The sequence below is a fragment of the Phascolarctos cinereus genome, unplaced genomic scaffold (genome assembly GCF_003287225.1).
Source record: "Phascolarctos cinereus isolate Bilbo 61053 unplaced genomic scaffold, phaCin_HiC Scaffold_5;HRSCAF=322, whole genome shotgun sequence".
NCBI lineage: Eukaryota > Metazoa > Chordata > Mammalia > Diprotodontia > Phascolarctidae > Phascolarctos > Phascolarctos cinereus.
In genome coordinates, this window is record NW_027555958.1 from 266857690 (window position 1) to 266884530 (window position 26841).

General features: G+C 39.8%; 1 protein-coding gene and 1 long non-coding RNA gene across 4 annotated transcripts in view; both read right to left on the minus strand.

The window, feature by feature from the left end:
- CYTH1 (cytohesin 1) overlaps positions 1–11154 on the minus strand; it is a 202947-nt gene extending 191793 nt beyond the window's left edge. Inside the window, exon 1 of one of the 3 annotated variants that reach the window (XM_078155825.1) lies at positions 10993–11154. In XM_078155825.1, the coding sequence (XP_078011951.1) occupies positions 10993–11011 (19 nt within the window). In that variant the 5' untranslated portion in view covers positions 11012–11154. Of the gene's footprint in view, positions 1–9728; positions 9748–10443; positions 10463–10992 lie in introns of those variants that run through there. The other 2 variants (XM_078155829.1, XM_078155828.1) reach the window with 2 other exon arrangements.
- Positions 11155–20779: 9625 nt separating this feature from the next.
- LOC110193950 (uncharacterized) lies at positions 20780–25320 on the minus strand. Its single transcript, XR_002320592.2, has 2 exons — positions 23703–25320; positions 20780–22815 (listed from the first exon to the last, which is right to left on the minus strand). It is a non-coding gene; the product is annotated as an uncharacterized LOC110193950 (long non-coding RNA).
- Between the last annotated feature and the right edge of the window lie 1521 nt (positions 25321–26841).

Below are 26841 nucleotides of genomic sequence, written 5' to 3' on the forward strand. Positions count from 1 at the left end.
TAACAATACTATATAATGATCAACTGTGAATGACTTAGTTTTTCTCAGCAATATAATGATTCAAGACAATTCCAAAGGACTCATGTTGAAAAATGCTATTCACCTCCAAAGAATTAATGGAATCTGAGTGCAGATCAAAGCATATTCTTTTTACTTTTTTATTTTTACTGGTGATTATTTTTGAGGGGTGTCTGTCTTCTTTCATAAAATGACTAATATAGAAATGTTTTGCATGACTGCACATGTATAACCTATGTCAAATTTTGCCTTCTCAATGTGGGGGAAGAAAAGGGAAGGTGGAAGAGAATTTGGAACTCAAATTTTTAACAAAACAAATGTTAAAAATTGTTTTTACATGTAATTGGAAAAAATTAAAGATTAAAGGAAATAATGGGAAAGCATAGTTGAATAGTTTTTTTGAGATAATTCCCAATTGCCTTCTAAAATGGCTGGACCCACTCACACTTCTGCAAATAGTACATTAAAACCTCTGCTTTCCCACCGTCCTTCAAGCATTTTTCATTTTCCTTTTTTGCCAATTTTGCCAAACTGATGGATATGAAGTGGCACCTCAAAATTGTTTTAATTTACATTTCTCTAATTATTAGCAATTTAGAGCATTTTTATACGGTTAGTGATAGCTCGGGTTTCTTCCTCTGAAAACTGCCTATTCACATCCTTTGACTATTTATCAATTGATGAATGGCTTATTTTTATCAATTTGACTCAGTTCCCTATTTATCTCAGAAATAACACTTTTAGGGGCAGCTAGGTGGTGAAGTAGACAGAGCTCTGGTCTTGGAGTCAGGAGGATCTGAGTTCAGATCTAGCCTCAGACACTTGACATTAAGGAGCTGTGTGACCCTGGACAAGTCACTTAACCCTGGCTGCCTCATCAAAGGGGGAAAAATTAGACTTTTATTAGAGAAACTGGCTGCAAAGAATTTTTTCCCCCACTGACCAGCTTTTCTTCAAATTTTAACTGAACTGCTTTTGTTTGTACAAAACCTTTTTAATTTTATGTAAAGAAAAGTGTCCATTTTATCTTCTGTGACCCTCTCTATCTCTTGTTTGATCGTGAATTTTGCCCCTATCCATAGACATGACAGATAATTTCTTCTTTGCTTCTCAATTTTTTTATGATACACCCTTTATATCTAAGACATGTACCCAATTTGAGCTTTTCTTGATATGTGGTATGAGATGTTAGATTATACCTACTTTCTGCCAAATTGCTTTCCAGTTTTCCCAACAGTGTTTGTTGAATAGCACCTAAATAGCTGGGATCTTTGGGTTTATCAAACTCTATTCCACAGGACTCATTTGCTAACGCATACCTATATGACTAATTAACCTCTCTATTTCCCAACCAGCACAAAATTGTTTGTTTTGCAGTTTAGTTCAAGATCTACTGCTAGGCCCTCTTCCTTCACACTTTTTTTCATTAATTCCCTTGATATTCTTGATTTTTTTGTTTATCCAAATCAAGGATCAGCCTACTATGGTCCATGCGTCAATTACAATTCACTGTCCATTTTCTTAAATGTAAAAACCATTCTTAGCTCTCAGACCAAACAAAAATAGGCAGTGGGTTAGATTTAGCCTGTGGACCATAATTTGCTTACTCCAGATCCAAATGAATGTTATTTTTTTCCTAGTTCTATAAAGTAATCTATTGGTAGTTTGATTGGTATGGCACTGAATAAGTAAATTAATTTAGATAATTTTTAATTAATTTACTGTAATTTTTGTTATATTGGCTCGGCCTACCCATGAGCAATCAACACTTCTCCAATTATACGGATCTGTCTTAATTTGTGTAAAGACTGCTTTATAAAAGTGATCACAGAATTCCTATGTATGTCTTGGCAGATAGACTCCCACCTCCTCCATACCCTAGTGATGAGTTAGAGTAGGATTGGAAGAGAGTAGATTTTTTTTTAACATGGATGTGCAGGTCCTATTTTCATGAACTAAAAGGAATCCTATAGGATTCTGGGATTTGGATGGCAGGAACAGTTTTTTTTTTAAATTATCTTTCCTACTTTCCCTCCAAAGGATCAAAGCCTGAGAAAGTAAATAGGTCCTTTAAGCAACAGCATCAAATTAAGCATCATGCAAATTGGAGATCCCATTAAGCAAGTAAAAGTTTAAGAGACACAAAGTTAGCCAGTAAAAATCTAAAGAAAGAAAGAATATTCACACAAGAGCTTTTAGCATTCCACTGGTGCCTTGCAAGTTCACAAATTAGAAGACAGTTTTAAACAGCCATTATGATTTACTCAGTAAAGGTAAGCCTGATAATAAAACTTTATGCAAATGACTGACAAGAAGAACATCTTCTCTAGAGTGGAATGTTTAGACCCTAATAATACTCTAAGCAGGGACCCACCACCTGCCTACAAGCAATTATTTTTGCAGCAGTTAAGTTGGCCAGGGTACCCAGATCTTGCTGAGAAAGCTATTGTTCCAAGTTAAAATTACCCCATTTTGCTTCCATCAGCCAATGTATCTGGAACTCATAAAATATTATAAAATTTATATTAGATGTAAATGGGGAAACTGCTGAAGTCTTTTGATCAACATTATCACAACATTATCAGAATGTGGAGGATGGACTGAAAAGCACAAAACCAGAAGTAGAGCAACTAGCAGGGAGATAAGGGGCCTAAACTAGATTTGGTTAGTACAAATGGGAATGGTAACTAAGAAAAGAAGAGATGGAACAGGAAGATCAAGGGAAGACGGGGAGGCAGGCATATTTTCACTATGCTAGGTGCTGTCGCTACAAACACTACCAGTACTTATCCGGCTTACAAAGAGATTACAATTTAGCCAGTGAAGAGAATATGAAAAAATATAAGTATAGGATACTAGTTGATTTCTGGTTAAGATAGCATTGGAAAAAGGTTCCAAGGAGCCAAATCTCCCACTGTTACTCTAGCAATGACCTAAAAAGAACACCAAACAGAACAATCAAAAACTCCAAAGAGAAATTTCATTAAATCCTTTCATCTAGCCCAGAGATTCAAGAAAAAAATAACCAAAAACTTCAAAAGTTTCTGACACCAGAAGAAGAGTCTTGCTGAATTGGGTAAAAGATAATGAACTTGGTCTTCCCCTGGAACCAGTGAATATTCGTTGTAGTACTAGGTACTCTGCTGAGCACAGAGTAGATAGGCCCTTCGACACAAACAGGTGAGTGTCCCAGCACTCCCTGCTACCAATGGATCAATGCTGCAAAACAACTTGATCAAGTAAGGAAATAAAAGGATAAGGGATCAAGATTAACAACTTTGATTACATAAAACTGAAAAACTTTTGCACAAATCAAAACTGATGCAGTTAAAATTAGGAAACAGATAACTGGAAGGAAAAAGAAGTTTTGGAGTGAGTTTCTCTGATAACAACCTCATATATAAAATATATATGGAACTAATTTAAATATATAAGAGCAAGAGCCATTCCCCAATAGATATATGGTCAAAAGACAGAAATCTCTTCTCCAGGGAACAAACTCAAGCTGTCAACAATCATATGAAAAAACGCTCTAAATCACCAATAATGAAAATGCAAGGCGAGTCAATAAGCATTTATTAAGCTCAGTGTTGGGGATACAAAGAAAGGCAGAAACATTCCCTGCTCTCAAGGAGCTCAAAGTACTTTAGGGGAGACAACACGCTAACAACTATGTACATATAAAATGTACATAGGATAAACTGGAAGTGATCTCAAAGGGAAAGAACTAACATGAAGGGTGACCAGGAAAGGCATCTTGCAGAAGGATCTGAGCTGAGACTTGAAAGAAGACAGGGAGAGAGAACATTGCAGACATGGAAAACAGCCAGAGCAAAGGTACATAGAAAATGAAGTGTCATATGAGGAAAAGGAGTCACTGTCACTGAGTACACAGAAAGGAGTAAAGTCTAAGAAGACCAGAAATGTAGCAAGGGGTTAGCTTGTATAGGAGAATTAAATGTCAATCAGAGGAGGTAATAGAGAATTTATTACAAAGGGGATTGACACAATCAGACTTGTACTTTAAGAAGATCACTATTGGCAGATGAATGGTGGAGGATGGATTGGAGTGGGTAGAGATGAGGCAGGGAGGTTAACCAGAAGGCTACGGTAATAGCCACATATAGAGATAAGGACTTGTAACAGAGTGGTAGATATGTCAGAGAAGAGGATATATACTAGAGCTGTTATAAAGGTAGAAAGACAGGAGTTGGCAACAGATTGGATGTGAGGGTGAATGAAAATTAGGAGTTGAAAATAACACCTAGGTTGTTGTAAACTTCAAGGATTGGAAGGATAATGGTCCTTGACAATAATGGAGAAGTTCAGAAGAGAGAAGAATTTTGGGGAGAAATTAGTTAAGTTTTGGGCATGTTGAGTTTAATGTTTCTATGGGACATATAGATAAATGGATCTAAGAATTATCTGCACAGAAATGATAATTGAATCTATAGGAAATGCTGAGATCACCAAGCAATACAGTATAGAAGGAGAAGAAAAAAGAACAAATCAAAAGAACTCTGAGGTTCCACCATAGACCCTTCAGATTGGCAAAGGTGACCAAACAAGAAAGTAACAACTGTTAGAGGCTAAGTAGTAGAACAAGCACACAGTTAGTGAGGCTATGAATCAGCCCTACCACTCCTGAAAGCATTTTAGATGGATACCCCAAAAAATGATTCAGAGATACCACTACTAGGCTTATACCCAAAAGAGTTAACACAAGATAAAAGACTCATATATGTAAAAACAGTTATAGTAAATTCTTGTTGTTGTAGTAAAGAACAAGAAACTAAGGGGGTGCCCATCAACTGGGAATGGCTGAATGAATTATGGTTTATAAATGTCATGGAATACTACTGCAGAAACAAGAAAAGGGATGGATTTAGAAAAACCTGGAAGAATCTATATAAATCGAAGCAAAGTGAAATGAGTAAAACAAAAACAATGTTTATATACATATGTATATATAATATAATATATAATGACTGCAACACTGTAGAGAAAAACACTCGACAAATACTAAACTATGATCAACATAAAGATCAAGTACAACTTTCTTGACAGAGAAGTGACAGAAAAGTTCCCCTAGAAGGTAGGAAAAGTGAAAAAGCATTTATTAAGCACCTACTATGTGCCAAACACTGTTAATCACTGAGAAACCAACTAGAAAAGTGAGTCACGGAAGAGACATAGATGGATCAAAATGCACAAGTGGAGAGGTTAGACTTGGAAAAATCCTCTTTTTTATTTAAGGTAGGAAATATATATGTATGTGTATATATATGTACACATATATATATAAATTCAAAAGACAGTAGATTCCAATTATGTTGCCAACTCTGGATGAAGCCATCTTTGAGAAAAGAAACAGAGGCACACACATTCATCCACCACCTCATCCCAATTTAAAACAAGTAGATATACTCAAATTTTCTAAACAATATTACAAAAGATATGTTTTCATCAATTAATGCAATTCATACATATCTATATTCCTATTTATATCTATTAGGCTGCTAAAGTAACTCAGTATAAACCTAAGGTATTAAAGCATGTACTGACTCAATCACTATTATATTTAGTTAGACTCTGTCCCCAACCATGACAGGAAAACCTCTGTTGAATAAAGCGGTTTAAAATTCAGTCATGCATAATCATTAGTTTTGTACAAAGACCCTACAGAAAGACTGTACTAAGACAGATTTTAGCTTTTCTTCTGAAATTCTATGTAATGGGATGATGGAATTTTAAGATTTATTCTCTTTGCTCTATAACATACTTCGAGTTATGTGCTCTTGTAAAGATTTTATAGGAAGTGACCAGATTACAAAACCTGTGTTGAAAAGTTTACATGAAATCAATCTGAAACAATTTATAAAAAGTGGTTAGGTTCCTAGGTTACCTCACAAAATTTATTCCTTTAGAATCTATCATAATCGTGGGATCATAGATAAAAAGTGATAAGGGACCTGAGAAGTCAGGTAGTCTAACCCCCTCCTTTTACAGATGAGATTAACTGAGTCCCAAGTAGATCTGTGACTTGCCCGAAGTTCCACTACATATATATCTAGTACAACATATTAAAAGCACTTTCAGATTCCAATTTAGTTCATAGACCCCAAAAAAAGAAATCCTGTTGAAGAAAATAAAGATAAAACATGTAGCTAAAGGCAAAACACCTTTTTTTTTTAGATAAGGAAATTAAGGTCCAGAAAAAACCTAGTAACAGAAGCAGAACTTGGACTCAGGTTCTCTGCCACTAAATCCAGTGCTACCTTTCCACTAACTCATGCTGCCTCTCACTATACATTTGCAATGAAAAGCAGCAGAAAACAATAATGCAGCAATATTAGCACATAAGCTCTAAATCAAATAATAATTTTTTTTTGAAACTTGAAAAAGGAAATGAGTTACAGATGAATAAAGAAGTAGGTGGAGCTACATGGAAATTCCAAAAGACCTCTAGGCACTCTTTTTTAAGTGTTTTATTGATGCTTTCTTTTCTTAGCCTGGAGACCACTTCCCAACTCACCCTGATCCCCCTATCCTAAGCATTTTAGCTTGTTCACAGAAGTAGTCTGGAGTTTTTTTTCTCAATATGGACTTCCTCTTAATATATGAAGTTTAAAGTCTATAAATTTTATTGTCATATATGAGAGAATGTTTTGAAAGTTCTGGAGACTGAAGTAAATTTGAGATCTTCTCCTCAAATCATGAAATATTCCCCCTCCTCTCTATCACCCTCAGATACTTATAAACTTTTCTGGCTGAGGACACTGGAGAAATTGTCTCAATCAATACCTCTATACCCTCTCTTCAACAAATTTTTTAGGGAAATTCTTTCTAAGTAAGAGAAACAAATTTCTAGCTGTATTCCTTCCTTACACATGCTTAGCTTGCTTGTTAAAGGCCAGACATCTTGGTAACAAAACACCAATGAATAGTTTCTAGAGCCAATCCTCAGGAGACCAAAAAGAGTCAGCACAGGAGGAAAGAAGATAGAGAGGAAGTACAGCAATGCAACAGGATTTGAGGTGAGGTGGCAAGGGGAGGAGGAAAGAGGTCCTGAAAGTGAGTGAAGCCGGTGGTGGTTTCTCCTCTGAACCTTCTTATCTCTGGCAAGAAACAATAGAAATGATCTGGAGGAGCTGGGAAGAACCCCAAAGACCAGTCAGTGAATGTCTCATTTCCATGCCTTTGCACAGGTTTTCTGAAATGCACCCCCTCCTCACATTGGCCTCTTAGAATCCCTAGTACCATTCAAGGTTCAGCTCAAGTAGCACCTTTCCTGGTATATTTCAACTAAAAAAAAATTACTTTGCTTATATCACCACATAAAACAATTAGCTCCTTGACAGCAAGAGCTGTTTCCTTTTCTCTTAGTATCCCCAGTGCCACAAAATAGGCACTTGGTTTGTTGGGTAACTGAAGTTCTTTTTTTGGCTTGTAAATAGAAAGAACACATTGTTTTCACTCTAAAACGCTGCAAACAGGTGCTAAGATAAATTCCTGCATACCTAAACTGAAATTCATATGCCCATTTCTTAAGCAATCGTTTATTACCAAGTACAAATATGACAATCCCATTAAAATATATTTCATTATTGCACATTATGCTTTAGGCTACATAAAATCCTCTCCTCTGAAATTTAGCTACATATAGGGAGATGGATAAGCATTGGACCCGTGATTATTTCATTACTACAGGGAACACTCAGATAAAGAAACTCCCTTTACTGATGAAGACTGGCCCATCCTCTCTACCACATAATCTTAAATAGCTGCCAAGAACACTGAGATGTTAAATGTTTGCCCAGGCTCATAAAGCCAATACACGTCAGGCAGGACCAAGATCTACCACAAATTCCTAGGGCATTCCCCTAGAGACCTCCAGCCACTATGAAACATTGAACCATTTATGACTATTCTTTGAGTCTCATCATTTAACCAGTTCTGAAGCTATCTAATTTTATGATCACCAGTCCACATCTTGCTATCTTCTCCAAAAGAAAAGCATGAGACTTTATCAAATGTTTTGCTGACAATCAAGTGCTTTGTAAACTATATCTACAGCATTCTCTTCATATTTTAATTAATTAACCATATCAAAAAAGGGTCAAACTATGTCTCTCTTCTTCTTCAAATGATCTTCAGACTGGAAATGACAGACTCAGGCCTCTATGCTATCGTCAATTACTACAGTTGCTTCACCATGCCTCTTCTCAGGTATCCTTCCCCCAATTCCCCCTTACCTGTATTCCTTTAAGTGTTGTCTTTCTCTTTCAGAATTTAAGCTCACTGAGGTTAGAGACAGCTTAGCCTCCTTTTACAGTATTTAGCAATCAATGTCTGGGTATCTAACCTTGCGGCCTCAGGCAAGTTATTTAACTTCTTTGGGCTTCAATTTCATCTTTTGTAAAATGGACTAGGGGCAGGTAGGTGGTGCAGTGCATAGAGCTCTGGCTTTGAAATCAGGAGGACCTGAGTTCAAATTTGACCTCAGACACTTGACACTTATTAGCTATGTGATGCTGGGCAAGTCACTTAAACCCGACTGCCTCACCAAAAAGAAAAAAAAAGTTCAAGATGGCATCTAAAGTCTCTTCTCAACCTAGAATTACTGTTATGATCCCAAGGTACCAATTGTATCCTGACATGGACCTATTAAAACGTTTTTATCCCTACATGAAATGACCTTACACTACTTTTTGAGATGTCTCTTTTTCACAGAGTTTTCTACCTCTACATTTGATGTTCTAGTTGTCACTTCTTCTTGATGTCTATGTGCCTTCCTGTACCAGGCCTTCTTACAATGTCCTAATCTGCTGAGGGCTTAGAAACTAGAGAACCTAGCTTGTTAGTATAATGTCTCTCAATAATGGTTATGGGGATTTCCTGAACATAAAGTACACAGGCTTTAGTGAAAAGCCTTTGTTAGAACCCCAGGATAGCAACCCCTATAAAGAAGGGATCCATCATCTTTACCACCACCAATAATCAACTGCCATGGGTGTCCAAGAAAACCAAAGTATCCTTGGAATAGCACTGCCCTGGCTTCAACCCTGGCCACTGCTGCCATTTTTCAGGAAAACAGCAGTAATATATATTCTACCTGGCAATTAATTGCCTCTGCAGCAAAGCTATTAAAGACCTAAAAAAAGAAAGTTCTTGCCACCAAATTCTTTGGCACTGTCAAATGATTCAACATAAGAAAAAGCTACGGTTTTATCAATGAAAATGGCTCTAAAAGAGATGGATTACCACTTGCTTTGCTGCTAGCCCCTAAGGACCACTGGACTTCTTCTTTTGACTTGAAAATTGCTCTGTAACATCTCCTGATTTTTGTGTGAACTTACTAAAAGCAGGGACTGCCTTGCTTTTCTACTATGCCTAGAGCTTTGCAGTACTTTGCACATAGTAGCCACTTAATAAATGTTCCTCCCTTCATTCATTGATTTTTTTTGGTTTGTAGCAACTATATTATGGATATCAACTGCATTCTAGAAAGGTGAGATTGATAACTAAATTCTTTAAAAGTGCTACGCACTTCTTTTAAAAGAACAGAGAACTGATCTATGGTTTCACTGGCATAGTAAGGAAAATTCCCTCTGGTCAGCACTTCTCTCCAACAGCCTTTGAAAGCTACCAAGAGCATAGAGAGATTAAGTGACTTACCCAGACCCACAAAGCCAGTGTCAGATACATACCTGAACCTGGGTCTTCTTGATTCTGAAACCAGGTCTCTATCTACTACATTGGATTGCCTCTCACTTCTCATCACACAAATGCACTCTGTAGTCTTTCAACTGTCATACTTCCTCTAATTTTACAGTTAAAAGTGTGACCACAGCATTTCAAGAAATTCTTTGTAACCCTTTAAATTTCAAACTATTCTGAAAACCCCAAATGTGAATCATGATTTTCCAGTTTTAGGATTTACTGCTCTCTTTGCTTCTCTTTTTCTACTCATTTAGCTACTGGCCAGAACTGTAGGAAAAGGTCAGGTGGAAAATTAGGTTAAGAAAGTTAAATACAAGGTTATCTATGGACTGCAATTATCAAACTTTCCTTAACACTGATAAGAATACTAACAGGAAAGTTTCTCTTCTTTTAAATATATTGCCATAGACTCACCTAAAAAAAAAAGTCATTATTTCCTAACGCAAAATAAAGAATCACTGAAATCCATAACAGCTCCCATAATGTTCTCCCAATAATAAATCCTGACCCCAGCAAATCTGAATGACAACTGCTAAGGGAATTGTTGTGCTAGATACGAATGACTAGATTTTGGGCTACACCCCCCCCACACACACACACACAGAACTTCCATACACCGGAAACTGACAAGGAAAGAGCAAGAATTCAGAATAAGCAACACCGATATTTGCATATTTAGCTAGAAAAAGCAAACCACATTACTGATGATCCAATTTCCTATCAAAAATGACAGCTGCCCTCCTCTAACTCCTCAGTCCGAAGAAACAGAGAGCAGATATTTGGAAGGCTTTCGTTCACGGAGCGACAAGGGTCTGCGCCCCATGCCTCGGAGCCCGGGAAGGAAGCCCTCCGCCCGGCCTGCGCTCGCCCTCTCCCGGGCAGCCCTCCGGGTCAGCTCCCTATCCTGGGGCTTCTCCGCTCCGCTGGTCCCGGGCCGGAGCTCGGACACTGTCAGACTCCCGGCACCCACAGAGGGCGCCGGCCCAGGGGAAGCTCGAGGCGGGGAATCCGGCGCCCGCCTGACCAGAGGAAGGGACTGCCGGGGGTGGCAGGCGGGAAGGAGCCCCGAGAGTCCGGGGGAAGCCTGGGCAAGGAGACCGGCGAAGGAGGGCGTCCTGCGGCCGGGAGCCTCCGCACCTCGAGGTGTGACTCCCCTCCCCCGCCGCCGCTCCTCCCCCCAGATCGATAAACCCAACCCCAAGGCTGACAGGGGCAGCTGGGGCTGGGCTGGGGGGCACAGGTGGCACTTACCGAAGTCGTCTTCCTCCATGGTGACGCTTCGGCAGAATCGGGGACCCGGATCCAATGACGAGCCGGCTCGGCCCCGGCGACAGCTCCTGTCCCGCCGGCAGCGGCGGCCCCGGCTCGGGCTTCTGGACCCCGCCCCTCCTCCGAGGCGCCCGCCCGCCAGCCTGCCTGCCTGCTCGCTTGCTCGCTCCCGGAGACGGATGGCACGCGCGCACGCGCGTCCTCTGCCTTCCCGTCCCCTCCTCCAACCCCGCCCCTCCCCTGCTCCCGCCGGCGCCGGGCCTTCTTCTCCCTGGGCCGTCCGGCGGACTAGCGCGAGAGCGAGAGAAAGCGCGCGCAAGGGTGAGCGAGGGCGCGCGCGCGAACCGCCAGGCGTGTGGGGGGGGCGCGCGCGAGCCTCCCAAGAGGCCCCGCCTTCCTGGCGCTCGGGTGCTACCCCCTTGCTCCTTGCCAGACTATAAAAAAGGATAATTTGGGGGGAAAAAAATTTTTCCTGCTAGAAGCAGTGCTTCGCAAGAGAGATGCAAAGGGTTGCCTGCCTGGATCCGACCGTGTCCGGGACTGCTGTGAGCTGGAGGTGGTGCGGGCAGGCGTGCTGATGTTTCCTGACGTCAGACTTAAAGGTTAGGTTTATCCCGGCTTCCCTGAAGAGGGAATTCTGACACGCGATGTTGCTTTGAGCCGGGGAATGAATGGCATTGTTGGAACTGACTTCGGAGGGCTAGACTCAAGCACTACCCTCTATTTGACACGAATGCCGGAATAGGAGATAGATCGATGATTTGAGTCCCGGTGTAGGAACCCCCTCCACCCTTGCAAATCGCAACCCACCTGTGACTTAGTAACTAAGTCCTAAGGAGTTAGGTGAGGGAGCTTGAGGTCCTTGCCCAAGCTAATACAGTTAGTAATAATCACAGGGTAGCATTTGAACTCACATCTTCCTGACTCCAAACCCATCGATGTACGGCGCTATGCTATGCTGACCCATTCACAAACAAGCTACACACAGAATAAAGAAATAATTAACTGAGGGAAGGCACTAAAATTAAGAGAGATTGGGAAAGGCTTCTTTAGAAGATTTGGATTTTAGTTGGGATGTAAAGGAATCCAGGGAGGTCTGTAGTGGAGATGAGGAGAGCATTCTGGGCATGGGGTACAGTCAAGGAAAATGCCTGGAACTGAGAAATGAAGTATCTTGTTCGTGGAACAGTAGAGAGGTCAGTGTCACCGAATCAAAGAATGCATGGTAGGAAGGGATTAAGTTATGAGAAGCTTTGAACCCCAAACAGAGGATTCTGTATTTGATCCTGAGGCAATAAGGAGCCACTGAATTTTGAGGGTGGGGGTGACATGGTCTGACCTGTGCTTTAGGAAAATCCTTATGTTGGCTTAATGGAGGATGGATTAGAGTGAGGGGAGATGTTGCAAAGGTAGAATGGGTAGGCCTTGGCAACAGCCTGGATGTGGGGGTGAGAGATAGTGAGGAGTCCAAGATGACTCCTAGCTTTGGGACGTGAGGGACTATAAGGATCATATTGATTTCTACAATAATAGGGAAGATAGGAAGGGAGGAGAGGGTATGGTGGTAAAGATAACAAGTTCAGTTTTGGACATGTTGTGTTTAAGATGTCTACTGGACATGTAGTTCCAGAAGTCTGAAAGGAAATCGAAGATAAGAGATTGGAGGTCAGCAAAGAGGTTAGAGAAGGTTAGGCAGATTTGAGAATCCTCAGAATAGAGATGGTTAACTAAACTCATGGGAGTTGATGAGATTATCAAGCGAAGTAGTATAGAGGGAGAAGAGAAGAGGGGACAGAACACAACCCTGAGTTCACTTATGGTTAGAGACTGAGAAGGAGTGGTCAGATAGGTAGGAGGAGAACCAAGAGAAAGTGGTGTCTTGAAAACAGAGAGAAAAGAGTATCAAGAAGGAGGAAGTGATCAACAGTGTCAAAGACTGGCCGGAAATCAAGAAAGATGAGAGTTGAGAAAATGGTTTTAGATTTGGAAGTTAAGGAGTCATTGGTAACTTTAGAGAGAGTAGTTTTGGGGGAATGATAAATTTAAAAGCTGGATTGTAAGAGGTTAAGTAGAGAAAAAGTAGAGGCACCAATTTTAGACAGCCTTTTCAAGGAGTTTAGCCACAAAGGGCAGAGGAGATATACCATGATATTTATTGGAAATGGAAGGATCAAGTGAAGATTGTTTAAGAATGGCAGAGACATGGGCATGTTTGTAGACAGTAGAATAGGAACCAGTAGACAGGGAGAAATCAAAAATAAGTGACAGGGTTGGGATGACAGAAGGCAGATGAAATGGAAATGCTTTAGCAGGTGACAGAGTTAGTCCTGGTAAGGAGTAAATCCACCTCATCATGTGAGATAGGAATAAAAGAGGAAAAAGTGGCAGAAGGCATATGAATGATAAGTGATGAGGAAGAAGGGAAAAGAAAAAAAATAAAGCTCACTGTGAATGGCTTCAATTGTTTTTCTATAAAATATGACGCAAAGTTCTCAACTGTGACAGTGCAAGGGAGGGGAACCATAGGAGGCTTGAAGGAAGGATGAAGACGTTTGGAAGAACCTCTGTAGAGAGTGGGATAGGGAGTTGATAGAAGCATAGCAGGGCCCAGTTGAGGTTGTGTAACATAAATTTGTAGTGGACTTAATCAGAATGGTTTCAGGATTTTCTCCACCTTCATTCAGCAACAGTGTAGGAGTGAAGGAGAAAGATGGTAGCAATGATCTAAGGGTGAGCTAGGCAGGACACAATTGGCAAAATGATAAAAGGAATAGGGACTCAAGAGGACAAAGTTTAATTGGTTCACCAAGGGATCAAATGGGGAAAAAAGAAAGAGTGGCTAGTGAAGAGGAGATGGCCTGGGAGAGAGTTGAAGAGTTAAGGGATCAGAATTCACATATGGGGGGGCAGCTAGGTGGCACAGTGGATAGGGTTCCGGACTTGGAGTCAGGAGGACCTGAGTTCAAATCCAACCTCAGACACATAACACTCACTAGCTGTGTGACCCTGGGCAAGTCACTTAAGCCCATTGCCCAATAAAAAAAACAAAAACAGAATTCACATATGGACAAAAGGTAGAGTTTTGTAAGGAAAGGCAGAGGGAGAGGTGGAAAGGCAATAGATTGTGGCCAGATAAGGGAGTTTCATGAGTTCAAATCTGGCCTCAGACACTTATTAGCTGTGTGATCCTGGGCAAGTTACTAACTCTGTTTGCCTCAGTTTCCTCATCTGTAAAATGAGCTGGAGAAGAAAATAGCAAACACCTCTAGCATCTTTGCCAATAAAACTCCAAATAGGGTCATGAAGAACTGGACACAACTGAAACAAATAGAAAGGGGAATTTCAGAATTCTTGAACATGGAGGTAGTACATTTGTGGGTGATGGCAAGATCAAGGGTATGACCATCTTTGTGTATGACCATCTTTGTTGTTATTCAGTTCTTGGCAAAGATACTGGAATGATTTTCCATTTCCTTCTCCAGCTCATTTTACAGATGAGGAAACTGAAGTAAACAAGATTAGTAACTTGCCCTGGGTCACACAGCTAGAAAGTGTCTAAGTGTTTGAATTCAGATCTTTGCTCCAGACCCAGCCGTTCCTGCCCTGTGGCAGTTACTGTACTTTAGCAATTCAACAACAAACTTTTTTTTAAGCACCAGCATTTTTCATTCAATTTGCAAGGCATTGGACTAGGTTGAAGGGAAGGCTTAGTTGTTATTGTTTGTCCTTCATTTTCCAAGAGGACCAATGATGTCTTGATTTGCGTGAATTGAATTTAAATGAGGCAGAGTTGCACAAAGTCATCAGCCTCACTCTCTCTTCCAGAGTCACTGAAGTCCACTGGCAAGGCAAAAAAAAAAAAAAGTCAAAACGGCTGGCAGTGGCCTGGGATTCATTGGATGACCTTGGCATCTTCAGTGTCTGATCCTAAGCTCTAAGTGCTCCACAGCACCTTCTTCAGCCATCTTCATGGCTATTGGAACAAATTGCTCTCATCTGCCCATTCTTTGAGGGGAGGAGGAGGCTTCACATGCTTGGGGTAGACATCCCCCTAACTCACCAACAGGTTTGAGGCCTGTCAGTTACCCTCAACCTGGTTTAGCCCATCTGCTGAGAGAGTTTACCCAGGTATGGCCACTACACATGCTTCTTGGAGCCACATGAGAGTTGGGTGACAGGTATTGTACAGCAAAGATGGACAGGTGAATGAGTAGCCCTGAAAAGATCTCAGCAAGCCCTCACATCAGAGGTGCTAGTGCACCCTGAATACCCCATACACCCCAGAAGAACACTTCTCCAACCAGGATCTATTCTTCTCCTCCTATTCTGTTTCCTGCCCCTAAGGTAGTTCCCTATCCATGATAAACAGTTCTCTCTATAATCCCTGAGCTTACATCTATCAGCAAAAAGATAACAATTACACATGTTACATACAAAATAACATATACCAAAGTATATGTAAAATGTGTACAAGGTAATTTGAGGGGGGAGGCAGAAACAGTTGGAGGGAATCAGAAAAGTCCTCATTTAGGAGATGATGTTAGAGTTAGTTAGACTATGAAGGGAATTAAGAATTCCAAAAGGCAGAGGTGAGGAGGAAGTGCATTCCAGGTATGGGGAACAGTCTGTGCAAAAGCACATAGATAGGAGATGGAATACTACATATGAAGAATACCTAGGAGAGGCAGTTTGACCGGACCAAAGAGATCATGGAGGACAGTAATGCTTTAATGTGGCTAGAAAGGTGAGTTTGAACTAGGTTTCAGAAGACTCAGTAGCAAAGAGAAGGGTTTGAATATGATCTTAGACATAATAGGGAGCCATTGGTTTTTATCGAGCATGGGACTGACATGGTTAGTCCTATGCTTTAGGAAAGAGGGAAGGGACTTAACTGCAGGGAGACCAGTTAAAAAGCTAGGCAAGAGGTGATGAGCTCTTGAACTAAGATAGTGGATGCCCTGTGAGTGACAGCAGTTTTTGTTTTTCAATAGCTTTTGGTCTGAAACCTTGCCCAACATTTTTGAAAGTCTAAATAGATTATATCTACTGTTTTCCCTTTAGATACATCCCTATTTACACCATTTCATATAACTTTAATAAAGTAGTTAGGCACAATTTTGTCTTTCAAAAATCAATGTGGCCTGTATTTGAAGTCAAGAAACCCCAGTTCAAATCCTGCCTCTGACATTTATTATTTCTGTCAAGATCATTCTTAAATCCTTGTATCTAAGCCCTCTACTGAGGTATAATCTTTGTTGAAGACAGACTCCCACACTACTAGTTGCCTGTTGGACAATTCAAGCCATGTGTCCCAAGTCTTCCCATCAAAATGGCAATATGAAAGATCATAGAGAAGCCCAGGTTTCCCATACAATTCTTTCACTCCCAAATATTCTAATGGGGCCCTGGGAATTGTAATCTCCATACAGTCTAGAGCTGCACAAAAAGGTGGCAAGGAAAAAGAGAGGGTTCACACCAAAGAAGTCAGTAAGAACTCTAGTAACTGGGACAGAAGCCAGTAGAGAGGTAGGAAAAGAAACCATGGCCAAGGAAGTCTTTGTGAGCTACAGGTATCCCTTTCTATTATCAGAGCATCATCACTTACTAGCTGTGTACCCTAGACAAGTCATTTAATGTCTGCCTCAGTTTCCCCAACTGTAAAAAATGGGAAATGTAATAGCACCTATCTCACAGAGTCGTTGTGAGGATCAAATGAAACATTTATAAAGCACTTAGCACAGTTCCTGGCACATAGTGGGTGCCTAATAAATGCTTGTTTCCTTCCCTCATTAGGCCAGGCCCATGACCACTTTTCAGGAATCAGTATGGATCAAGATACTATCTGACCTATATGTCAAGGTTTCCTCACATGCTGATCATTTAGCCTACAGCTCAGGCCACTGGAAGGACTTGATAAGACCTGGTTACTTGATAAATGGCCAGTGATGTACAGTTATAGAAGAAGTGAGGGAATTATGGATGATATAAACAAAAGAAGAAAAGAAAGAAAAGAGAATCAATGAAATTTAATAAAAATAGAGACAGGAAGAAAGTTTAGAAGGGCACACAGACAAGCAGAGAAGTGTTGAAACTAATCAATTAAATTGATTTTTTTAAATTATACATTTAAACATCAAAAAAGAACATTTCCACATACAAAAGAATAAAAAAGATTCTATATGAAATCATGAAATCCATTTCATACTACTTTTTTTAATGTATATAATAAATTCTACATATTAGTATCAAAACTGTCCTACAATCTATGCTTCCTAAGTAAGGCACCCTGAGGGAAAGACTGGAAGCAACATGAACCAGGCATGTCAAACCACCACTACCACCACCACCACCTTGACCGCCATCTCCTCTCAGACCTCAATGGCGACAGCCCCAAGAACCTGAGCTCAAGAGACTTGAGAATAGCAGTGCCCCACAAACCAATAAACAGGCTTCCAGCCCATTTCCTACAGTCATTATTGAGGGGAAAGATTGTTGTGGAGAGGGATCCCACCTTCCTTGTCACTACCAGCAACAACTGCTGACCAACTGCCATTAAAACAGGCAAATAAGCAAGTATGCTTATTTGGCAGTAGCAACACCCCCCATCCCCCACCACTCCACCCCCACCCAGCACCATTCCTGCTTCCAGCCTAGCCCTCATGGCCACCATCTTGAGCAGCAATTCCCATGTAAAAGGGTCCAGACACCCCCAATTATCAACCAACTGCCACACACAGGGCAAACTAGTTTAGCTGAAGCATGAGTACACCAGGGAGAGACAGGAGATAGTATGTGCCACCACCTTGACCATCACCTCCCCCTTAGACCCAGATGGAGACAGCCCAAGACCCTGATCCCAAGAGACTTGACAGTACCCAGCCCAGTATCCTCAGCCATCATCCTGGGAAGTTAGACTTGTGGAGATGCAGCTTGGCCAAGTGCTCCAGCAGGTGCTGCAACCACATCTACTGAAGGCCCAGAAAAGAAAATTCTGGCCACTAAAGTCCTTGGCACTATTAGAAAGTTCAACATCAGAAATTGATATAATTTTATCAGTGGGAATGATATTTAGAAAGAAGCATGAATATCTGTTTTGCTGCTGTGACATAAAGACCATGGGATCTTTCCATCTAACTTGCTGCTGACACTTTGCATATGGGTCGTCATTAGAATATGTGCTCCTTGAGAGCAAGAACTGTCTTGCTTTTCTATTTGTATCCCCAGCTTAGCACATGATAAGTGCCTAACAAGGAGGCAGCTAGATGGCTCAGCGGATAGAGCACTGGGCCCAGAGTCAGGAATACAAGTTCAAATTTGGCCTCCAACACTTAACTAGCTGTGTGACCTTGGGCAAGTCACTTAACCTCTGTTTGTCTTAATCCACTGGAGAAGGAAATGGCAAACCCACTCCAGTATCTTTGCCAAGAAAACCCATGGACAGTATGGTCCATGGGGTCACAAAGAGTTAGACATAATTGAACAACAAAGTGCCTAATAAATACTTTACTAATTTACTTATTCCTTCTGAACTTCATTCTTTTCTGTGAATTTTTTTTTGGAGGGGATGAGGCAATTGGGATTAAGTGACTTGCCCAGAGTCACACAGCTAGTGAGTGTTATGTGGCAAGTGTTACGTGTCTGAGGCTGCATTTCAACTCAAGTCCTCCTGACTACAAGGCCACTGCTGTATCCACTGCACCACCTAGTTGCCCCCTTTTCTGTGATTTTTTTAAAAGCTGTAATGCCTCTCTCTCTCTGCCTCTTTCTCTTTCTTTCTTATTGCTTCCTTCCTTCTTAGTAAAAAACAAGAGAAAAAAACACCTTTGTAGTAAAAAGGTCAAGGAAAATTAATCCACACTGTTGCCATGTGCAGAAGTGCGTGTTTCTGCAACTGGGTCCATCATGTCTCTGACAGGAAGGGATAACATCTTTCATCATAGGTCCTCTGAGGACATAGGTTGGTCATTCCATTGATCACAGTTCTTAAAATTGTTTTTCTTTACAGTATTGCTGTCCTCATATAAATTGGTCTCCTGGTTCTGCTCAGTTCATTCTTCATCAATTCATTCTACTCAGCATTCTCTGAAATTTTCTTTCAAAATTTCTTACAATGCAATAATATTCCATTATATTCATCCACTGCAGTTTGTCCAGCCAATTTCCCAGTTGTCTTTAAGATGTAATCTAAGGCAACCCTTTATATTCTAGTTTTTTTCTTTTTCTCCCTTTTAATCCTCCATTCAGAATCAGGAATTTTGTTTTGTTTCCAGTTATTTCTAGCTCCTTATTATCCTCCTCAACCTCTCCCCCTCATTCCTACTTGTTTCCCTATTAAGTTTGATGTACCTTTACATCAAAATATGTGTGCTTGGTCCATTTCAGATAGAGTGAGGCTCATCTGATGCCATCCTCTCCCACACTCCCCCCATATTTGTATACTCTTCTTCTCACATATACCAGTTATGAGATGTCATACAGGTCTCTACAGTTGCTCAAATAAATTTACCTAAGTTTCTGTGCACTCGTTTGTATTTTAAGGTTCCTAATCCTCTCTGGTCTTTTAATCAGAAATCCTTGTTCCTTCCAATTCTTTCCTCCAGAGCTTTTGTTTCATTTTTTAAAAGTCTCTTAAATCATTTCTTCTAGGTATTCATGTAGTCCTTGTGGAAAATCCATTTTTTTTCCTTTGAGTCACTACTTGCAGTTAGTCTCTATTTTTTTTGGACATTTCTAGGTTTGCAGTCACCTTTGATACTAGTTTATGTTGTCTTTGATTTACTCATATCTCCAACTTTAGTTCCTGAATTGGAGCTTTGTGCCTGAGTCAGGCTCTGCTCTTTAATGAAAGTTTTGGGTGGGGTAGTCAACCCTGCTTGATCTCACCATGGATCCCATGGGTTCTTGTCCTGACCTGCCTCTCCTGAGTTTAGGCACCGCTTGGATTTTTGAGGTTCAGAGTACTGGATCTTCAAGGCTCTCTCTTGACATCTCAGGCTTGAACGTTAGGGACCTCAGGTCCCCTGGGCCTGGGCTGTTCTGGCCTGACCACTGTGGCACTAAGCTGTTTGGCATTCCACTAATCCCTGATTTGCTGCCCACTGCTACTCCTCGAGGCTTTCAAGATTCCCAATGTATGGTTTTCTCAGGGAACGAGGGAATCCCTCCATTCTTTCTGCCACCAGCTACAAAGCCTTGTCCCTAAATTTGTCAAATCACTGGTCACTTGGAGCTTGTGTGGCTGGAGGAATATCTCCTTTCCTCATGCCTGATAACTTTTTGTGAATCCTAGCATATAAGAAGTCATTTACTCTAGTTTTTCACTGGGTTTCTTCACCATCATTTGGTCTGGTGATAACTTCAGAGTTTTACTAGAATAGATAAATGAGAGCTGGGTAAACTGCCTCTCATAGAGGCAGTCATCTTGTCAGGAAGCTAAATATACGCTTAAAAAAGAAAAACATGCTATACATAATAGAGATTCATGGTGTCATAGCTAATCATCTTTTTCTATTCTGTAAAGATGGAAATATTTATTTGTTGTCCATAAATAAAAAGAAAATTAATTTAAAAACACAGGGATATTGTTTATATGAGCCATATTAGAACTCCAAGTCAGCGTCATCAAAGACATTTAGGTGCTTTCTTATCCTGGGAATCCGTTCCCATATTAGCCATGATAAAAAGTTATTCTCAGGGGTGTGCTGGAGCCAGCTCTGAGAGGCCATAGTTAAATTTTCCATGTGAGCATTTACACCTCAGAAATCCCAGATTCAAATCAGGGCTTGGTTTATTGTTAAGTTGATAGTCTAGACTTAAAAAAGTGTTAATGATGCAGATTAAATTTAAGTGTGTGTTCATACATTCCCCCCCCCACACACGTATACACAGACCCTTATTGTTAAACATTTACCAATTGCTCTATAAACATGATGTGAACCCAGAAAGAGTACAGTATAAGGCTTAAGGAATGAAGTGAAGGCTGATGAGTGTAGGATAGTAACAACAACAACTGGTATGTGTATAAAAGTTTGTGATTCGCTTTACATCCATTATGTCATTTGAACCACAAGACACCAGTTATTCTCAGGAGAGAAAACAAGCAAAATAACAATTGAGCAGCTTTGCCTTCTCTGTTATTATTGTCCTGAATGCTCTGAGCACGAGTACTTTTCCATCTTTGAGTCTCCTCTTTCCTCTTCTAGTTTTTTTAAGTTCTTTCTCATGCTCTGAGCTTTAGCATTCCTAATACTATTCTTGAAGTACTGTGACACACTTTTATATTCATCTTTAACTTGCCTCGACTTTTATCTTATATATCTTTTTTAAAAATTTAAAAAATTCTAAGTTGGATAACAATTAAAACTGAATGTTGCCAAATAACAATGACTAAGCTAAAAAAGAGATATGAGAGGGCACTTCCTCCTGTCTTTGCAGAGGTAGGGGATTCTAGGGGTAGAACATTGCATATAAAGTAAAAATTCTTTGATATATGTTGGTTAGTTTTACTCTACTGTGGTTTTTCCCCCTCCCTAGCCCTCTTTTTAAAATGTGCTTTATAGGTTTACTCTCCCCTCTGGGAGGTGATATAAAAACAAAAGATACTTACGTAGCCCACCCTGGGCAGGCTTCCAGGAACTAATTACATCACCCCTGAGAGGTTGTGGGGAATCTAAGTCTGGCTGCATGACTAGGCCCAGGTTGGTTCTGGCCAGAATTGTAAACCGTAGCCTAATTAAAGAGTAAACCAAAGAAGGCCATGTCATTACCTGTTGAATGAGTTGGGGGTAAGAGTCCAAAGAACTGTAAAATGGTTTAGATTAAATAGTACTGGTACCATAGGCTTATTAATATGTTTAGCCAAGGATCCCAAATGCCCCCAACTTCTTAAGAAGAGTTTGAAGAGGGACAGGAAAAAGAATGTCTTCAAGACAACAGGAAGAAATTATTGTATGTTGAAAGCAGAATGAAGGTTACACAAGACAGTGTGTCTACATCCAGTGGATCCTAAAATAAATAAAAACGGCAGCCAGCAGTTCAGCCTAGAAGCAATGGGCTTCCCAAATCTGAAAATGTCTTTCTGTTGAATGAACAGGGTGCTTATTAATGCCACCGAGTGGAAAGTAAGAACAAGCCTCAGGATCCTGGCAAATTGCTTATACTCAAACAGATCTGTGTTAAGGCTTGCACAATACCTTGCTTTGAAAGTCATCAATTCTCACTTTGTCTAAGGCTTCAAGTAAGTGAAGGGGGTTGAACTAGATGATTTTCAAGTTTCCTTTCTAAGATTCTTAACTTTCCTATTTTAGGAACTCACTTATGGTAGTGCACAAATTACTTGGGACAAGCAATAATTCTGATATAGTTTCATTATGTGATAGTAATGGTCATATGTGCGTAAGCTACAACTGATACTGACTGAGATCAGATTTCTCTGTTCTTACTAGTTTTCTGTCAGTTGGGTGTTAGATTTTGTGCCAAACTGTTTCATTTTTCTCTTTTTTCTCTTATGCTGTATTTTTAATTCTGTGGTTAAATCTTCTAGAGTTGTAGCTTTTTAGAGAGCAGACTTCAGTGGCTCTTAAGAGATATTGCAATAGGTGTTATATATTCAGGTATGAGAAGGTCTCAAGTACAAAGTAAAGTTCAGTTTAAAATGAAAAACTGAAACTATTGCTTCAAAATAGCCTAAAGAATCATCAGAAAACAAGAAAAATTCTTCAGAAGGACCTGCATCTGAAGAAATCGTTACTGGTTCCTCTACAGTGGAATGTCAAGTTTCTTGAAGTTGGAAGACCAGCAAGATGACTGAGAGAAAAAATAAAACAGCAGCTGTTAATATGAAAGAAAAAAATGCTTGTCACAAGCAAAACAATACAAAGACAAAGATTGAAAAAAAGGTAATGTTAACTGATGAAACTCATTTTTTCATTGAATGTTATGCCAAAACTGTCAGAAATTGTCCAGGTAAGCCTGTAAGATTTGGGCATCTTCATCAAACTGTAAAAAATCCACTCTCTCTCTCTCCTACCTCCCCTGCCAAAAAAATCCATGTTGGGGATTTTTCTTTGCAGTGGACCTGTACATCTTATTCCTTAGTGGGAATTATGAGCCCTGATAAGTTTATCAATATTTTGAGATATTAGAAATTCCCAAATAGAAGTGGAATATTGTATATGCTCTTCACCATGCCACACATAACAAAAAGTTAAAAAACTTATCTAAGAGATGGAGATAAACATGTTTTAGTTATCTGGAAACTTGCTTGATTTGAACCCCTTTGAAAAATCCATGGGATCTTCTCAAGACTAACCATGGAAAAATGGAGTTTCTCAAAGATAGATTTAATATCCAGTAATAAAAGTGTAGTTTCATGATGAAGAATTAAAGAATGTTTCAAAATTTTGTGCACTCAAAACAAAATTGTGTAAAACAAGTAATTATAGCAAAAGGACATACTGAATATTAAAAGTTTGTTAAATGATATAAAGTTTTAAGGTTTATTGTATAAATCAATAAATTATTTTACTTTGTTTCACTTAAATTGGAACACCACTGTAAGACTGGAATGGAACCTGATTATATCCAGCTGTCACCAACTGTTCCCCTATAATCCAGCTAGTCTCTCACCAAGGTTCAAGTTCTTATTTCAAATAGGGTAGTTATTGTATTAGCTTATGCTCTAATTCACTTACATGGCTGCATATGGTGGGGGAAAAAAACATTCTGGCTTAGAGAAGGCAGCAAGGACAGCAACTGGTATATACAATGAAGGTCATCACATATTTAAGGAATGCTGGTCTCTTTGAAAAAAAAAACAATAAGATACACTAAGTTGGTTACAAATCAGAAACTTCTTAATGAATATTTTCAAGGTTTAACTACCTTACTGTAAGTGCTATCTTAATGGAAGTGTCAAGCCATAGCCATATGCCAAAGGAACTGTACACACACAATGTAATAGAAAATGAAAAGGGAAACTTTGTACACTACCAATTTCTAAAAATTTAAGTTTTGAAAAACAGTTAGGAGATTAGTTTTATGATTCTCAGCATTTAGGATGGGGAAACCAAAGCTGGAATGCTAAATAGAGCTAGTCAATTAAATGTATTAGCGTAAGTATAGTCAGACTTTAGACTTACTCTCCTGGCCCACATAAAACAGGCTGGCCTGAGTATAGCATGAATAGATATCTGACCTTGACTTGTTCCATTCGTTCTTTAAGAGAGACTGATTTCTGCCTTTGTGGACTATCCCCAGGAAGGATATTCTATCTACCACACCTTAAATAATGGTAATGTAGGAGTATGATACTTTTGGGGTTCAAGATAAAAGCTCTTTTCCTTTATCACTCTCAAAGAGAGGGTAATAGTCAGCTTATACTTACCAGCTTGGCTGGTCCCAACAAACACTTTGTACACCAAAGATAATCATAAATGGTTAGTAAGCCTCTTTATCATAATAAGCAATAAATGGAAACTCAAGAAAAATATACAGATTAGAGTACGTGAAAGGCTATTTGAGTAGATAAGCTCTTTGCTAGTAGATAAAAATTTTGTCTCAATTAGGGACAGAATGATCTCACCAGGAAAATATGTCCTTGGCAGTCTCTAGGGTTGCCAGCACTGGGAATCCAGGGACTTGTTGGGGGATAGCTTCTTTATATGCTTGTGGCTCCAGGGAGATCTTTGCTCACCATTCCAAAGGTACTCAACATAGCAGGCTCACTAGTCTTTCATATCTCCTCCTTCCCTACCCCTCACAGCAAGTATGCAGCACCACACATCGTGATCCCTCAGGAAACCACCCCAGGCTTAGGTGGAAGTGGGTTACATCAGTATAAGGAGAAAAAAAATATGGTTTATCTATTCTACCTCTGCAAGTATTTGCTATGGAACCAAGATCTATCCTTTAGAATTAGATCTAAGTGAAGTTTACAAATGTATTCTCCTAATTGCCAAGATCATTTCAAAGGGAATGTAACACATATGAAAATATGTAATAACAAATGACAATGTAACACATACAGTGCACACTGGGTACAGCTTGCTCGCTTGCTCTCTCTCTTGCCCACTGTCTCTCAGAAGCCATGAAAATTGAGATGGCAAATCATAGAACAATAGGGGAAGAAACTTTAGAAATCTTCTAGTACTTGGCCCAATTCCATTCCCCTTTTTATAGATGTGAAAACTCAAGCGCAAGAGAAGTTTTATGTGACTCAGGATCATATGGCAGAGCTGGAACTAGAACACAGCTCTCCTAATTTCTGGTCTAATGCTTTTTCTAATCTGAGTAATGGTAAAAAAAAAACACCACTACCTTTTAAATAAAACATCATGCAAGAGTATCTCTTCAGGCCAACAATGTGTAACAGAGTGCTGGATGTGGAATTAAAGGACGTGGATTTGTATCCCACAGTTTTCTCATCTGTAGAATAAAGGGGATTGGACTAGGTGAGCTTCGAGGTCCATTCCAGCTCTTCGTTTATGCTAACAACTCTCTGGATACAAGTAATAAGACTAACTGATAGTTCAGTATTAGTATATTTAGGGAGAAGAACCTGAAACTCAGGCGACTTGATAGTAAGTATCCCATTTCCCAACCTGATAAAGAGAAGTGAGATAAGGCAGAATAGCATATAATCACAGATTTAAAATTTGGAAGTTGTTTATAATCCAATTTCATATATAGTTAAAAAAAAACTGTCCTTAACATACCCCTGAAAAATGGTCATCTATCCTTTTCATCTTACCTTACCACTTGTCATTCATTTTTGTTATCTGTTAAAGTTGCTTTGCTATTTAATTCTCCACACAGTTGTGCTATCTCCCCAATCAAATTTTAAGCTCCTTGAAGAAATATGTTATATTTTATTTCCACCTGAGGGCCTACAGTCCATAGTAGATGTTCAATAAGGAGTAGTTATAGATTGATCTTCATTGACAGTTAATCAACATTCCTTCCAGGCTATGAAATACCATGTGACTACAGGAGGAAAAGCCAGGTCAAGTTTAGGTTATATGCTTACAAAGCAGGACAGGAAATTTAAAACTTGATTAATAAAACTATCATGATAAAAAGAGAGGAAGAAAAGGTTAAGACTGTATCTGTTAACACTCCCCCCCCCCCCCCCCCCCGCCCGACTCTAATCAGAAGTATAATTTACCAACAGTCCTCTGACCTCCCTCTGGCTAGAATAAACACCAGTGGGCTCAGAGCCACTCATGCTAAGAAAGTAGTGCTATTCCGTTGACTGACTTGGATTCTGTACCCTGTCCTTGACTCACTGACTTCCTTGGACTAGACTTCTTGCCTAGTGAAGGAAAGATCTAGTAGATTAGATCTAGAGAATCTGCCTAATGTTTTTTTGTTTTTTGTTTTTTCTCACAAGTATGAACCTCCTGGATAACAAGATTCCCTGGTAGCCTAAATTTCATGGTGATAAACAATTCCTTCACGTAGGCCAGAAGTAACTTCAACAAGTGTTTAGGAGAGAATTTTTTTTCACAACTTTCTACCTTCTAAAATGTTCATGAGTACAACATGATGTACACTCTTAATGTAGTTGGTAGTAAAAATTCTGTTCGTAAAACATGGCCTAAGTAGTCTTCAAAGAGGAGGATGTGACCTGACCCCAAAGTCTTTATGACTGACTCTCCTCAAAACAGTCAAACATGGGGCTTATCTTCAACACCACTAGTATCTACCCTTCTCTCCAAACATTATTCCCTCCATTCTGCCCCCTCCGTCCATAGTACAAGCTTCCAACTATCCCCTCAGAAACCAACCTCCCAGAAGCAGTTTTCCAAGTACTATTGGGAAAATCTCCCTCCC